This window comes from Somniosus microcephalus, chromosome 2 (assembly GCF_052327205.1).
Source record: "Somniosus microcephalus isolate GS21.2 chromosome 2, FLI_Smic_1.0, whole genome shotgun sequence".
Classification (NCBI taxonomy): Eukaryota; Metazoa; Chordata; class Chondrichthyes; order Squaliformes; family Somniosidae; genus Somniosus; species Somniosus microcephalus.
The window spans coordinates 157,805,750-157,823,512 of NC_140988.1; the positions used below are offsets into that span (position 1 = coordinate 157,805,750).

The 17,763-nt window shown below is 43.0% G+C and overlaps 1 protein-coding gene across 4 annotated transcripts in view; it reads right to left on the minus strand.

Moving 5' to 3' along the window:
• The window catches only part of cops4 (COP9 constitutive photomorphogenic homolog subunit 4 (Arabidopsis)), a 96,638-nt gene that overhangs the window by 57,242 nt on the left and 21,633 nt on the right, over window positions 1–17,763 (minus strand). For 2 of the 4 annotated variants that reach the window (XM_085964771.1, XM_085964780.1), the window contains exons 4-8: window positions 10,755–10,858; window positions 9,652–9,805; window positions 5,647–5,797; window positions 3,985–4,155; window positions 280–395 (exon numbers count right to left, since the gene is read on the minus strand). In XM_085964771.1, the coding sequence (XP_085820897.1) occupies window positions 280–395; window positions 3,985–4,155; window positions 5,647–5,797; window positions 9,652–9,805; window positions 10,755–10,858 (696 nt within the window). Of the gene's footprint in view, window positions 1–279; window positions 396–3,951; window positions 4,156–5,646; window positions 5,798–9,651; window positions 9,806–10,754; window positions 10,859–17,763 lie in introns of all 4 variants that reach the window. The other 2 variants (XM_085964753.1, XM_085964761.1) reach the window with 1 other exon arrangement.

The window sequence follows — 17,763 nt, forward strand, 5'->3', positions numbered from 1 at the left end:
GGGTCGGTGATGGCTGATCCACTGCCAGCGTCCACAGCGTCAGCATGAAACCATGAAAAACCAAGTTCAAATAATCTATCCAAAGTAGTGCTCTCAGTAAGTAGGAAATATTCACTTCAAAAGTTGTTTTTCCTGCGTAAATAAAATGAATTAATGCCAGGACATAAACACTGAAGGCACATTCCGCCTGTTAAATAGAAGTTGTTTGGTGCCTCGCTGCCTGGGATTTTCCTTTGAGGTTAAACATAAGAAAATAAGTTCAGTACTTTGAGAGCTTACCTTGGCTGGCGGTATTTCTAGCAAAGCTCCAAGCTCTTCAAATGTAATATTATTGTACAGTTTACTGGCAGAAAGCAGGTTGTGCTCAATGACTGCCCTGTCCAGTATACTGGAACCTAGTATTAAGGGAGGAAACATCACATCATTACAATAGATACAATGTCACATGGATTTTTTAAATGACTAAACTTCAATGAAAATGAAACCTGAAACATTTGAGGGTTGGCAGTTGCTAGCCAAAAGTCTTTAAAGTTTGAAGTCACCAGAAAGGGGAATAGTATTGCAAAAAACATTCAACTTACAGACTGCAATAACTGTACTATAATGGTAGTTTGCACCTACGTTTTCCCACATGGCAAGCTCTCAGCTTCCCCACTGGGAGGAATAATCAGGAGAGCCCTCTCCAGCATCCCACCCTTAGCCCTACTTGTACAGGTAGACTATCCTTTATCCGAAAACCTCGGGACCAGCCGAGTTTCGGATAAAGGAGAATTTTGGATTTCGGAAGGTGGGTCGGCGGGGGTCCGTGCGCACGACTTACGCTGACGCTCAGCGTAAGTCAGTCGGGGTCAGCGGGGGTCGGGGCCGGCGGGGTACGCGGGGGGGTCGGCGGTTGTCGGGGCTGGCGGGGCCGGCGGGGTCCGCGGGGGGGTCGGCGGTTGTCGGGGCCGGCGGCGTCCGCGGGGGGGGTCGTGCGCACGACTTACCCTTTATCCGAACTTCCGCAACCGGAACCCTCTAAAAACCGAAGGTTTTTTCGTTCAGCGTAAGTCGTACGCACGACTTACGCTGAACGAAAAAACCTTCGGTTTTTAGAGGGTTTCGGAAGTCCGGATAAAGGGTAGTCTACCTGTACTTATAATTCTTATTATAATGCAGACTGCATTCATGTATCTGTGAGCAGCTCTTAGGCCGCTCACAAAGTTGCTGTATGACCAACCACTAGGAACAGTAGTCCAGGGTTTCTATCTTTCCCTTTAGGTGAGTTTCTGGCTTTTGCTCTACACCTTCCACGAGGAATCTTATTAAATTAGTAACTTAAATATGGGGAATCACGAGCATAAGCATGTCTTGTCAATTCATGGCAACAATAGTTTTCCAAATTGGCAAAAGTCAGTTTTAATAGTAGCATCCTCATGAGGATGAAGAGAATGTTAAATTCACAGCTCCTTTAAAGAAGACCTTGAGCTTCCTTTCAAAATAAATTCCAAGTGAATTTTCTGTTTCTAGAAAGTAGGAAAACACGCAGCACAAAATTTAGTTGAAGAACTAGCTTACATCATTTGCGTGGGGATAGAGACCATTTGCTTTATTTAATGTCGTCTTTAACTTGCATCATTTATTTGGGTGTGGAGATGCCAACTTCCTTCCTATATGCATTTCCAACCCTATTACTAGCTCAGTTGATGCTCTAAAAATAAAATCCAAATTTCTTTTCTCCAAATCTAAATTAGCTCCACAACATATTGTTAAAACACTGGCATTACACAGGTGATTTAAAGTGCTGTGCCACATAGCAGGGGACAAAGCACCCAGCTTGTACTGGCAGGCTGTTGCGAACATAATGAAATAAAAAGTCACCCGAAGGCACTCGTGCACAGTCTACTACCCCAGATGTGCCTAGTTCATGGCCCTCGGGCTACACACGGCTTCCAAGATCTGGGAATTCATTCTTAGCCCTACTTATACTTATAATTCTTATTTGCTGACTAGTCCTGTTTGAACTTTATTGGCCTGGTGGCCAGGATAGGGCTGCTTTTAGCACTGTTAACTCATTGATGAATAAACCAAAATCAGGACACCAGATCTGTTGGCATCAGCAGCTTGAGATATATGCCAATTATGCGAGCATGGATTGAAACACAATACGTGGCCTGAGGCTCCTTGGTATGCACCTACGCGGCTCACAAAAGCAAAAGAGTGGACAGCCCTGTGCTAGTCAGTTAAACAGTGTTACAGTCAGAGCGCCTGTACCAAGTGCCTGTGACACTCTCCACAGTAGATAGTGCCTGACTTGGCAAAATCAAAATGGAAAGGGGAGGATAAATTTAGAAATTATGGACAGCCAAGTACAGATCTAAGAGATAGATATATCTTCCCACAATTTCTCATCTCTGGTCATTTCAAGCCGACGAGCCAAAAACAAAATAAAAATCCATGGCGGTATCAAAGTACGTCCCACAATAGGCTAGACTAAATTAAAATTTATACAGTAAACAAAAAAAATATCCTTGATATCACAAAGTATAAGCAGAATACTTGATGACAAGGCATTGTACAGACAATTTATCCCACTCATGAACTTAACGCAATTCACCCCAGGGGATCAATTAATCAATGGTTCACCATTATATAGTCTCCATTTATTAAACTGTTTTCCAATTAAAGGGGTGGAAAGCTTCAATTGCTATTATCAGTGACTGAATTGTTAACATGCCAATTCAAACGGTAATAACCTGCAATACAAATATTGTTTTAAGATAATAAAAAAATTAATTCAAATTTTGCCTCTCCTCCGTCCTCATCTGAAGGCATTGACTCATGCTCAGGTATAGTTTCAGTGGCGATGGCAGCCATTTTATACCACAACCTAGTGGCTATTCTTCATGTGTGGATGTAGGCAGTATGTATTGGTGGGATATTCAACTGGGGAGGGCATCGCGACTAAACTCAATCACATTTGCCCCTTCTGTCCACTTACACAAACTTTCCATGGGACTCTGGTCAGAAATGGGAACCATGACTGATTCCTCCCCCAGCCCCCACCCAAGGGAAATTATAGCACTCGAAGGGCTGTCCAGGATGAAATCAGCTAACTCAGCTGACACTGGGAATTGAACCTGCAATCTTCTGCACTACACTGGGTGGTGTCTTCACCCAGGATGCCCTTTTTTGCTGCTCTTATCAAGAGCACCTTTTTCAACATAGACAAACTATGGAAATTGCTGGTGTCTTTTAGTGTACTGCAGTGCCCAGAGGAAAAGACTATTATATCTCTTCCTTCACTTATCCCAGAGACAAAATGCAGGGAAGTGGACCAGCTGAGTTGAGGGTGCTCAATCCACAATGACTTAAAAAAATTAACTAGTGACCCAGGAGGGATGAATCAAATATAATTAGGGCTACTGATTTATAGCAACAAAAAAAGTCAAAATCTGTTTTTATTGCATGGAATTGTGAGACTTTTGCTGCTATTCTGGGGATCAAGTTCTGCAATTCCATCCATTTTTCATTTAAAACTGTAAATCAGTGGCCTTGTTTAAAACAGCATTAAAAATAGGCTGCGTTTAGTGACATTACCCGGTGTAATTAACAAAATTTGTTGTTGCGCTACCAGGAAGTGGGAGGACAATAATACAATTAATGAAGTGAAATGTGTAATTTGATGCAGTCAGGCTGAAAACAGGCAGTACTGCATTGAAGTTCTCCACTGAAGCTCTCTACAGAGCTAAGTGCAGAATTCAACAATGTACAGTGCTTCAACACAGCACAGCACTAACACTCGGGCTGGACTTGAGCAACATCACCAGCACGCGCGTCATCGGCCTGGCAGTAATGTCAATATTCACGCTGTTAAAAATAAGGTTCACAGTTCCAACAAAGACATGTTTTAGGTTCATCATGCACAAATCATTCTGCTACGCACTACAAAAAAAGGTGTGAAACACACACCTTCAGGACAAAAACTGACTGTGAAGACTTTACCATCAGCAGTCGTTGCTTTCTGGTGAGGCATCAGCATGGCAGCAAACTCCTGCAGCTGGTTCCCTCGAATAATTCTATCCAGATACATTTTCTCTAGAATGCCATAAGCTGCAAGTTGCTGGCAGCGTTCATCCTTAAACAGGGTTGCCAGCATACGGGAACGCTGCTGTCCTACAGGGAAAACACAACCAACAGGATTGCTGTGAATTGTAAAACTTAACTTTGTTGCAATGCAGTATTTGTTCACAATGTTGCATCCATACTTAGAATTGGGTTTTCCCCCATTCTTACCTGAAAAATCATCTGCTTTGAATTACTTCTAATTTTTATATTTTTTTTAATATAATTAATAATTTCTATGACACATATACTTTTATAATAACCCTTGACATTTCACATAATAAAACTCAAAATGTATTAGAATGGTAGGAAGTTCAATCCAAGATTGCCAAATCTTTGACTTAGTGTGGAAAACAATGTAAAGGCCCAATTTACTTGAATAAATTTACTGTGCTGTGCATCCAAATTGCTTCCCAAAGTGGAGAAAAATTATTCAGATGTATGTCCTGAATTCAGCCCTTGGCCTCACTTTCTCACCCCTCTGTCCTATGAGTTTCAATACAGATGTACACAAAAACAAGATGTGACCAGAACAGATGTACGTACTTGTGCAAGCAAGTATCTCATTGATGTCTCAAATTCTGAGTTTTATTTGAATGTAAATGCCAAGATCTGATACTGCAAGATTCACCCTTCCCAAAATAGCTCCCAAAAGTATACCAGGGCTTTCTTTGGATCAATTCTGATTTGCCTAAAATAAAATTTTCTTAAGTGAATTTATTCAACAGAATTCTTCAATTTTGTGCTTTCACAATGAAAACAAAACCAAAAAGGCTGATACAGAGCCTGGATTCCAAAGCTTAATGAATAACAAGTCTGGTATATTTTCCACATTAAATTTTGACAGTGTATCATGTCATCTGATGAATTCATATTTGAATTAACTAACAGTGAAAAATGATTAAAGTGAACAATAAACTTGCCTTCAGAACCTAACAACTGGTTCTCCATTTAAAAGCTGCTTATGTACCAACAATGCAATTTGACAACCTTTAATATTAAACAGCAAAGCTATAATTTTATACCCTTCTGAATTGATGGCATGACAAAGGAATGCAGTCACTTTAAAATAGTCTAAAGTTTGTTATTAAAGCCAGTTAATTGCTCTACTGGTTTAGATTCCCAGCCACGGTAGTCAAATTCACATCTTAGACTTCAACGTATTTTTTTAGTTACACTCTATGGAAATGTTTCCAGAGGTTGCAACTGATTCACTAGACAGAGAATGGCAGACAGCTGTGAAAGAGTCTGCAGCCTAGACCATTCTTGCAGCCTTGAAGCAGAAACTTCAAAAAGGGATCAAATGAGAGTACAGTAATATGACATTAAAAATATTATTTTTTTTAGAAATGCACTAAATCCTTTTAATTTGTTGGTGCACTTATCCATTGATGGACCCCAGTCTACCAACAATACTTCAGGCATGCTGGTTCAAACTTAGAACTGCAATCCAAAATAGGACAACTAGACGTTTGTCGTACACATTGGTGTTAGAACTACCCACAGCTCCGACATTATTGGCCGACAATATAAATATATTACCTGCTGATGCAAGAATGGTGCAGTGTAGTGCATGCTTTAATGCCTCTAGTCGCTCGGTTTCATGAACTATAGACTTATATGAAAGTTCATTATATCGTTGGGCAGCTTCTATAAATTTCCTTCTATAGTCGAGGACACGAGCATAGCACACCTGAAGACAAAAGCATTGAAGAATGTTTCACTTTTCAGAAAATAAAAGCGTTTAAATATTGTGAGGTTCTAAAGCAGCTAGGTGATAAACATGGACACATTGCTTTGTTTTTCTGTAGAAGCTGTTCTTCTGGTTTACATATATCAAAGCTAGATATCAAAATGACTATGCTGTTTCGCATTAAAAAAATTGAATTAAGATTTGAAGATTAATTTACCACAAACTAATAGTGCATTGGCACAACAGATTTTATTAAGGGGTGGAGGAGGGAAGAAAAGAATGATTTGAGTAAAAAAATAACAAACATATACAGTGGAGTACCTTCCCTCTATCATAAGGTCAGAAGTGGGGATGCTCGCTGATGATTGCAGTGTTCTGTTCCATTCCCAACTCCTCAGATAATGAAGCAGTCTGTGCCCACATGCAGCAAGAGCTGGACAACATCCAGGCTTGGGCTGATAAGTGGCAAGTAACATTTGCGCCACACAAGTGCCAGGCAATGACTATCTCCAACAAGCGAGAGGCTAACCACCGCCCCTTGACATTCAATGGCATTACCATCGTCGAATCCCCCACCATCAACATACTAAGGGCCTCCATTAACCAGAAACATAACTGGACCAGCCACATAAATACTGTGGCTACAAGAGCAGGTCAGAGGCTGGGTATTCTGCAGCGAGTGACTCACCTCCTGACTCCCCAAAGCCTTTCCACCATCTACAAGACACAAGTCAGGAGTGTGATAGAATACTCTCCACTTGCCTGGATGAGTGCAGCTCCAACAACACAAGAAGCTCAACACTATCCAGGACAAATCAATCCACTTGATCAGCACCCCATACACCACCTTAAACATTCACTCCCTCCACCACTGGCGCACCGTGGCTGTAGTATGTACCATCTACAAGATGCATTGCAGCAACTTGCCGCGGCTTCTTCGACAGCACATCCCAAAACCACAACCACTACCACCTACATGAACAAGGGCAGCAGGCGCATGGGAACACCACCACCTCCAGGTTCTCCTCCAAGTTACACACCATCCTGACTTGGAAATATATCGCCGTTCCTTCATCGTCGCTGGGTCGAAATCCTGGAACTCCCTCCCTAACAGCACTGTGGGAGTACCTTCACCACACGGACTGCAGCGGTTCAAGGCGGCGGCTCACCACCACCTTCTCAAGGACAATTAGGGATGGGCAATAAATGCTGGCCTTGTCAGCGATGCCCACGTCTCGTGAATGAATTTTTAAAAATGGTTAAAAACTAAAAATGTGAGCACAAATAATTAATTCCAAGATTGGAAAGAATTTTATATTTTTGTTAGGACATGTCTTTTTCTTTATCTGTACATTTGAAGTTGCGTGGTTCTCAAAACACACAATACATCTGAAATAAATGCAATTTAATTATAATTAAGGGAGATATTTGGAGCGATAAAAAGAAAAAATACAAATGTAGGAAATCTGAGAAAAAAACAGAAAACTAGAAGTACACGTCAATCAAGACATCTGTGGAACAGTCATTGCACATTAAAAGCAAATTTCTCACTCTCTTGGGGAGCTGTGATGAATCATACATTTTTTTTGTGGTTACATAATTGGGGTATAGATTCCCCCTCCCACCCCACCCCAGTTTTCCATATATTTTTTTTAAACTGGTTTAAACCTGCTCCTCTTACTCCTTCTTCCTCTACCCCTCTAACCTCTCCAGGCAGACAGCTGCTATTGTACAAAAGCAAAATACTGCGATGCTAGAAATCTGAAATAAAAACAGAAAATTCTAGAAATACTGAGCAGGTCAGGCAGCATCTGTGAAGAGGGAAACAAAGGTAATCTTTCAGGTCGATGACCTTTCAAACAGATGCTGCCTGGCATGCTGAGCTTTTACAGCATTTTCTGTTTTTATTATAGCTGCTTATTGTATACAGAGCAGCAGCCAAAAAGAAAAGGAAAACATTTAAAAAAGGGATTAGGGAAGAAAGGCTTAATATTTTCTACAATTACCTCAATCATTTAACTAGCTTTAAAGAGATTGCTATAACTAATTGCTTGCAGTTTGAATGATTCAGTACAACTTCTACAATGGTCGCTACTTTATTGTGGTTTGTAGTTGGTGACTTGTTGATTGTAGTATTTTAAACTAAAATTCCAGTTGCTGCTTGATCAGTCTAGTTCACATTCTAATCTGATGGTCTTTTACTTATACTGAAGCCTTTAGAATTAGAATTCGAAGCTGCTACCAAACTGGATGGCGGTCAGTCATGCTCATGGATTAAAGTGGTTATTGTGGCAGGGTTTAGATTTCAGTTGTTTTGTCCTTTTACATTGGACTGCATCTTCCACAAGTTTTTCCTAAATCCAGAAAAACCCTTAAGTGGGTTTCACACAGCCTTTACAGCAGCTGTACGGTAGACCTATAATAAATTCATCTTTTGAAGCAATGGCTTTTGGTGCATGCACATTTAAAACCAATGGCAATGGTGATCTATGCAGAAAAAGCATGATCACAGTCAGAGGAGAGAATTTGGGACTGATAACAAAGCATTAAAGCTGAAGCCACAGCAAGTTGTTATGATGTGACATGCATTGCCTGAAAGGGTGGTGGAAACAGATTCAATAGTAACTTTCAAAAGGGAATTGATATATACTTGAAAGGGAAACATTTTCAGGGCTATGGGGAAAGAGTAGAGGAGTGGAACTAGTTGGATAACTCTTTCAAAGAGCTTGCACAGGCACGATTGGCCTCCTTCTGTGCTGTAACATTCTATGATTTCATTCATATGAGAGAGGAAGAGAGAAAAAGACTTGCATTTATATAGCGCCTTTCATGACCTCGGGACGTCCCAAAACACTTTACAGCCAACGAAGTACTTTTGAAGTGTAGTCACTATTGTAATGTAGGAAATGCGGTAGCCAATTTGCGCACTGCAAACTCCCACAAACAGCAATGTGATAATGACCAGATAATCTGATTTAGTGATGTTGATTGAGGGATAAATATTGGCCAGGACACCAGGGATAACTCCTCTGCTCTTCTTCGAAATACTGCCATGGGATCTTTTACGTCCACCTGATAGAGCAGATGGGGCCTTGGTTTAACATCTCATTCGAAAGATGGCACCTCCAACAGTGCAGCACTCCTTCAGTACTGCAGTGGAGTGTCAGCCTAGATTTTTATGCTCAAGTCTCTGGAGTGGAACTTGAACTCACAACCTTCTGACTCAGAGGCAAAAGTGCTACCCACTGAGCCACAGCTGACAAGACATTGAAAGACAGGTTAATGTCTTGTCAAAGGAACAACATTCAAAACATTAACCCATCTTTTCTCTTTTTTAGATGCTGAAAGATCTGTTGTGCAATTTGAGTATTTTCTGTAGATAGTGGACTAAACTTTATTTTCCATTTTTTCCCACCACTCTTCTAAATACACTGACTCATACTGGGTTTCATGGGTGGTGGCCATGCTCCAGTACCTCACCCAAGTACCCATTCTCTTTGGGAGACAGTAAGTGTCTCTGGACTACGCATTCGTGCAAGCCTAGTCAAACCTGATGTCCAAAGGGAGATTTTTCAACAATGGTCACCGAATCGTGAGCAGGAGTGGGAACCCCAGCTGATTTTCCTCCTCTCTGACCCAGGGATTCTAGGACCAACTTAATATCCATCCTAGTTCCCCAGCTGAGATCAGGTACCTCAGATCAGATTGGGAATCGAACTTGAGCCTCACATTATTATTTGAGATGGTAACAAGAGATGGGATTGCTGAACTCTTCATACTGTAGAAATATTCTCATTGATCCACTGGTCTTTAGCCGTGTAATGAATAGCTCTTTTTCAAAAGCAGAATTCTACCTTGTAATGTATCTGCAGCTGTTCATTGGTTGATTCATTTTGAAGGAGAGAGGCCCGGTTTATGTAAGCTTCTGCCTGCACAGGATCATCATCTTCCAAGTACAAACGAGCAATTTTCAGATAGGTGTCTAGTTTATAGTCCACGTTATATTGCCTGCAAAAAAATAAAAACATTTAAAAGTAAATAAACAAAGATGTTTTAAAAAAACATTGAAAGTGACCTGATTTGTTTCAGAATATGAACATATACATCTAGGATTTAAATTAGAAAAGTATTTTTTCCTTTGGAGACTAAACTCAAGGTAGTTCTTGTCTGTTCATTTACTGAACATTCAGCAAATTTCAGCTCTTATTTTAAAAGTTCCTGCCAACACATTTTGTTGTAAAAACCTGTTGTAGGCTATAAGACAAGATTGCCAAGAAGAAGCTGAGGTAATTAATGAATTCAGACAGCACAAAATATAAAACCATGTAAGTGCTCATACATCGCTGTGGAATGGTGGGGTGGGGATGGAGGGCTGTTTCCCCAATCCACTGAGTTATTTATCTCAGCCTTGTTGCTATGGGAAGGGACACAGGAGAAGCCAAGACGTTCCCAATAAGGAGTAAGGGAAAATCAGGAGACATTACCAAGCCAATTTCACACAATTCCCAGTGGATAGCTTCATAGTGATACTGGCAGAGGGCTGAGAGTAGGTCATTCACCCACCCACTCTCTTCCCAGAAGACATATGGCCCAGAGAGCCCCGATAGGGGAAGACAGACAAAACAGCAAAATACCCTGCAAAAACAAGTTATATATATTGGGAAGGCAGCAACTCTTCTATAACAATGTCTATGCTCAATGATCTAAATGTGCCATCTGTGACAATGTAACTGTCAAGGATGCAGGGGAACAAATTATAGCTGCACGTGCTGTGTCAACTAAACCAGCTATGCAGCGTTCGCCATTTACAATCTTTATTTAAGAGAAAAATTGGAATGTTTATTTGTGCAATGATTTGTGGGTATTAATTTAAAAAGCATCCACTTTGTTTAAAATAGCTACAATGGTGCACGCTGCATCGCAGAAATTAAAGAATGAAGACTCATCCAATACGCACTTTTGTCCAGTTTCTAATGGAATTCCCACTAATACTTGAGCAGCATTTCTCCAGTCTTCTTCCTTCTCATAAATGGTGGCTAGATGCTGTCTTATGGAGGCCACCTGAGAAAATAAGCACACCAGCCATGAATGCACTTCAAGGTAATGAAAACTAAGATAAATTATTTGTAGCTACTAAAGAAGTTGCTATTGAATCTATTTTAGAGTATTATACATTTTTTTTTTTTTTAAATCATTCTATATCATTGCATGGAAGATGTCCCCTGCGGACATCCCCCTCTCAAACAGATACACCACTTTGAGTGCTGTTGGGGGGGGGGGGGGGTGGCTTATCAGAGGAAAGCAGCAGCAGCCAACTTCCTGGCACCAGGGGTGGCTCTGCTGCACAGCACGGGAGGAAAAAGAGTGGGAGAGCTATAGTAATAGGGGATTCTATTGTAAGGGGAATAGATAGGCATTTCTGCAGTCGCAAACGAGACTCCAGGATGGTGTGTTGCCTCCCTGGTGCAAGGGCAAGGATGTCTCAGAGCGACTGCAGAACATCTTGGAAGGGGAGGGTAAACAGCCAGTTGTTGTGGTGCATATAGGCACCAACGATATAGGTAAAAAGCGGGATGAGGTCCTAAAAGCGGAATATAGGGAGTTAGGAGGTAAATTTAAAAATAGGACCTCAAAAGGTAGTAATCTCAGGATTGCTACCAGTGCCACGTGCTAGTCAGAGTAGAAACAGAAGGATATTTCAGATGAATACATGGCTAGAGGAATGGTGCAAGGGGGAGGGATTCAAATTCCTGGGACTTTGGAACCAGTTCTGGAGGTGGGACCAGTTCAAACCGGACGGTCTGCACCTGGGCAGGGCTGGAACTGATGTCCTAGGGGGAGTGTTTGCTCGTGCTCTGGGGGAGGGTTTAAACTAAAATGGCAGGGGGTTGGGAACCTGAGCAGGGAGACAGAGGAAAGGGAAACAAGGATAGAAGCAAAAGATAAGGAGGAGAAAAACAAAAGTGGCAGTCAGAGAAATCAGCAGTTTAAATCAAAAGTGGCCACAGTAAATAATAATTCTAATAGGTCTAAGAGCGTTAAAAAACAAGCCTGAAGGCTTTGTGTCTTAATGCGAGGAGCATTCGTAATAAGGTGGATGAATTGCCTGCGCAAATGGAGGTAAACGAATATGATTTGGTTGGGATTACGGAAACGTGGCTCAAGGATGGCCAACGCTGGGAACTCAACATCCAGGGGTATTCGATATTCAGGAAAGATAGGCAAAAAGGAAAGGGAAGTGGGGTAGCATTACTGGTTAAAGAAGGGATTAACACAATTGTAATGAAGGATATTAGCTCCGATGATGTGGAATCTGTATGGGTAGAATTGAGAAATACTAAGGGGAAGAAAACGTTAGTGGGAGTGGTATATAGACCTCCAAACAGTAAGGCGGAGGTTGGGGATGGCATTAAAAGGGAAATTAAAGAAGCGTGCAATACGGGCACAGCAGTCATCATGGGTGACTTTAATCTACATATAGATTGGGCTAACCAAATTAGTAACAATACTGTGGAGGAGGAATTCCTGGAGTGTTTACGGGATGGTTTCCTGGACCAATATGTCGCGGAACCAACCAGAGATCAGGCCATCTTAGACTGGGTATTATGTAATGAGAAAGGATTAATTAGCAATCTTGTTGTACGAGGCCCCTTGGGTCAGAGCGATCATAATATGATCGAATTCTTCATTAAGATGGAGAATGAAGTTGACTCAGAGACTAGGGTCCTCAATTTAAATAAAGGAAACTACTTTGGTCTGAGGAGCGAGTTGGGTAAGATTGATTGGGGAATGTCACTCAAAGGGTTGACGGTGGATAGGCAATGGCAAACATTCAAAGACCGCATGGATGAACTACAGAATTTGTTCATCCCAGTTTGGCATAAAAATAAAACAAAAAAGGTGACTCAACCGTGGCTAACAAGGGAAATTAGGGATAGCATAAGATCCAAGGAGAGGACATATAAATTGGCCAGAAAAAGCAATAATCCTGAGGATTGGGAGCAGTTTAGGATTCAACAAAGGAGGACAAAGGGATTAATTAAGAAAGGGAAAATAGATTATGAGAGTAAGCTTGCAGGGAACATAAAAACTGACTGTAAAAGCTTTTATAGATATGTGAAGAGAAAAAGATTGGTGAAGTCAAGCGTAGGTCCCTTGCAGTCAGAATCAGGGGAATTTATAATGGGGAACAAAGAAATGGCAGACCAACTAAATACATATTTTGGTTCTGTCTTCACAAAGGAGGATACAAATAACCTCCCAGAGATGCTGGGGAACATAGGGCCTGATGAAAGGGTGGAACTGAAAGAAATCAGTATTTGTAGGGAAATGGTGTTAGGAAAATTGATGGGACTTGTTAGAATAAAATTTTGCTGGAAAAGACACAAACAACAAATTCGCTGACTGGGACTAATTGAATCACTGCACAATCAGACATGCCACACCAACGCATGGCTGGAACAAAGTTCATCTCGTGTCCTGTTATCACAGTCCCAAGAACTAACAAGGTTCACTGGTATCCTATTATCGAACTAATCACATTCCGCCGGTGACGCGGACGGAACAAGACGGAACAAAGACCTTCCGCAATCACTGAAGAGGCAGAATTGGCAACACGAGTGTGTAAACTCCTGACTGGAGGAAAATAATGATATGCGCTAATAAACAAATTGATTGGATGAATGTAAAATGATCTAAAACCAACTTCTTGGAATTGTATATAAGCTCGGCACGTACTACAAGAAGGTGCTCTCTCAGACCGCGTGGTTGCAGACGCTTCTCCCAGAGCTCTGTCATTTAATAAAGTTGTCTCTCTTACTCAAAGTCTAGTTTCCGAGGAATCATTTTTCCTACAACAAATTGGCGCTGCGAGCAGGGTGCCACGGAGCTGAACAGTCGTTCGAATCAGTGGCCAGGGTGAGTAGTCAGATTTTTGACCGCCCATAAATCAGAGACACACGACAAGGCGACTGAACGGCGAAGCGGCACCAAAACGAATCTGGCACACAGACTGAGTGGGTAAGAGACACTACTTGATTTGTATTTGTATTTGTGTAATAGTAACTAAGAAAAACCTCGGACCAGGAGGACACTTGTCTCAGACACCTAGCCTCAGGCCGGTTGTTAAGAGGGCAAATGCCCCACGCGAAGGCCAGGACCATGAAGTAGGTGCCGAGACTCCAAGGTGTTCTAAAGTCGTGATACTAGTCGAGTATGGTTAACATTTTTCTGCATTATATCATGTTGCTAAGTGAACTAGGAGATTATTAGTGTCGGTGTTGTAGGACCCTGATCAGGTAAACAGGTAGAAACCCCGTCCAACAAGCAAGCGTTACACGTCCGGGCAGTTTTGAGAGAAAGACAAACCCGGACCTCTGAGAACGCTGGCATAGAGTGCGACAAGAAGCTCGGGTATTCTCGGAAGGAAAGAATAGGGGGGCTCTCTAAGGAACAGATCTCCAGACACGAAGGAACGATCGGTGAAGCAGCGGCAATGTCAGGTGAGGAAGTTAAGAGGGGACCTTCGGGCTCCCTCACATATTCTTATATGACAAACCGACAGTCGTTAATTAAGAAGATGCAGAAAGACGGTTGGGATGTGTCACAGACTTTAGAACTCCAGAGAAGCTGGTTGACTAAACAGACAAAGGATAAAACCAAGAAGGCAGGAGTGTTATTAGTACACCAACTAGCAGGACTCATTGAACAAGTAAACGTAATAAAGAAAGTTGCACAAGACAAAGTACAGATGGTTACGGAACTAGAGACAAAGGCGAAATGTCAAGCAAAAATTATAAAGGAATTAGAGTGTAAGGTATACGAGGGGGGGCGAATGGGGACCTGTCCAGACACCACCTCCCTTCCCCCATATTACAGTGCAGAACCAACAGCCCCTGCAGGCAAGGGGGACATTGAAATAGTTGAGATGGCTCCTGTGAGTCGGGGCGGGACATTGGCTAATCCCACCGCCAGTACCCAATAAAGGCGGAGGCCAGGAAGGCAGTCGTGGACATAGTGAAGGGGCTAGTAGAAAGGGGTATCCTGAGGGAAACCACGAGCACTACTAATTCCCCCACATGGCCAGTAGAGAAACCGGATGGGAGCTATAGGTTGACTATAGACTATACGGCCCTCAACAAGGTCACTCCTAAATTACACCCCATCGTTGCCAGCCCCTCAACAATTTTGAATGGACTATCCCCTGAACAGAAGATATTCACCGTTTTAGACATAGCTAACGGATTCTGGGCACTCCCATTAGATCCGGAATCACAAGAGAAATTTGCATTCACAGTAGGGGATAAACAATATACGTGGACCCGATTGCCACAGGGATTCCATAATAGCCCAGCTATTTTTCACCGCGTCATGAGTGATATCCTAAAACAGATAGAAGTACCTAAAGGAAGCACTATTTTGCAGTACGTCGATGACATACTATTAGCCTCGGAAACGAAGGCAGACCATCTGGCAATCCTATATTTAGTACTAAGGGCCCTAGAGACGGCTGGCCTCAAGGTAAGCCCTAAAAAAGCACAGATAGGAAAAACTCAGGTCCTATACCTGGGACATCTAATCTCCCAAGGACTGAAAGAAATGCCACAGGACAGGAAACACGCTGTCCAGGGCATGCCGAGACCTGTAACAGTACGCGGAGTCAGGAAGGTACTGGGGCTCTTTAATTACAGTAGAAATTTTATCCCGGGGTTCGCTAAATTAGCAGAACCTATACAAAGATTAGTGAAAGGGGGTAAACCCGCGTTGGAACCGATAGATTGGGGACCGGAACAAGAGGAAGCTTATACTCAACTAAAGTCTGAGCTAGTATCAGCCCCAGGGCTAGGACTGCCAGATATGAGTAAGGACTTCCACATACATTGCAACAATGAAGCAATGAAGAAGGGTTTTACACAGCAGTAGTTACACAGGATCATGGGGATAAAAGAAGGCCCGTCGCCTACTATTCCACAGCGGAGGGACCGGTAGTCACAGGGCTCTCCTGGTGCATAGCTGCATTGGATTGTGCGGCTTGGGCAGTAAAGGTTAGTGAGCCGATAGTAATGACAGGAAACATTATATTGCACACTAAACACACTCTGGTAGAGATGCTGAATACCGGGAAATTAAGATCCGTCTCGAACATGAGACGTGCCAAGTGGGAGGCCGTCCTCCTCCCTCCAAGTAAAGCAGTAACCATTGTTAGAGACACGGGGGAGAACCCGGCAGAAGGAATACTGGGAACTGGGGAGCCCCACAACTGTGAGGACGTAGATATGAACCTGGAAGAAGATAGGCTAAAAGACACCCCTTTAGCGACAGCGGAAGAGACGTTGTATGTAGATGGTTCACGCAAGTGTATAGATGGGCTGCCCCGAACGGGGTGGGCGGTGGTTAATGGCGAATTAAAAACCGTAGAGTCAGGACGGATTGATGGAGGCCTATCGGCCCAAGTGGCAGAGCTAATGGCTCTCACCAGGGCACTAGAGTTGTCAGAGAATAAAATCGTGAACATTTACACAGATAGTAGGTATGCCTTTGGGGTGGTCCACGATTATATGACTGCATGGGGTAGGAAGGGATTCATTACTACGGGAGGCAATCCCATAAAACACCAGCTGAAGATAGAAGCCCTCCTAGAAGCTAGCGACAAACCCCAACAGGTAGCAGTAATTAAGATTAAGGCACATCAGAGGGAACCGGACCGGACTAGCCCGGACTGGTTAAATCACCAGGGGAACCAGGCTGCGGACCAAGCAGCACAAAGGGCGCTAGAGCAAGAAAGGATCGAAGAAGTACCAATAGCCGCTGTGAGCAGCTCCGAGGACGAGATAAGTATTGACGAACTCCATGAGGACACCCCCGACGTCAAAAAAGGTACGTGGGAAGAACAAGGCGCAAAGCGGGGAAGCGATAATGTCTGGCGAAAGGACAACAGGGTAACAGCCCCCAAGTGCATTCAAAATACGCTATTAGAACTCCGCCATGGGCTTGTACACTCAGGGAGAGAAGCGATGATGGGAAGCCTCAGCAAAGAATGGTGGTGGAAGGGGATGGGAAGAGATATCGCGAGATACTGCCATCGATGTATCACCTGTGCGCAGTATAACCCCGGGCAACCCATAAAGGTCAAAATGGGACATCAACCAAGGCCGCGAGGGCCCTGGGAGCACATACAAATAGACTTCGCAGGTCCCCTTCCACCGTCACACGGCAAAACATACTGCCTCGTGGTCATAGACCAATTCACCCGCTGGGTAGAGGCTTTCCCCACGCGAAATTGCACCGCTTTGATGGTTGCCAGAGTCTTAGCTGAAGAAGTAATCCCCAGGTGGGGAATACCAATTCAAATGGACTCTGATCAAGGTACCCACTTTACCGGGAGTGTCATCAAAACGGTATGCCAATTAATGGGAATTAAACAAAAATTCCACATCCCATACCACCCTCAAAGTTCGGGCATGGTGGAACGAATGAACCGAACCCTTAAAAATGCATTGGCAAAGGCAATGCAGACGTCGGGGAAAACCTGGACTGAAGTATTGCCCATTATCCTAATGAAGCTGCGAGCCACTGAAAACCGAACGACAGGCTTGACCCCTTATGAATTGATGACAGGAAGGGCGATGCAATTGCCAGAAGGCATCATAACAGGTGGGGCCGATGTAGGCCCTTTAAAAGATAGACTAAAACGATACGTTCTGGAACTTAGCACTCAATTAAAGGAGATGCGAAAGAATGTCCGTGATAATCAGGAGGACAAGGATCGGGCAGAAGAGCTCACAATGACGGCTTATGTTCCCTCAGCGGGTAGTAAAGTCATGGTGAAAACTCTGCCTAGCAAACCAGGGTTCGCCCCAAAATGGAGTGGGCCATATGAAATCATAATCAGTGGGGATACCTGTGCCTGTCTAGACATAAGGGGTAAAGGAGTATGGAAGCATTGGACACAATTGAAAGACGACTGA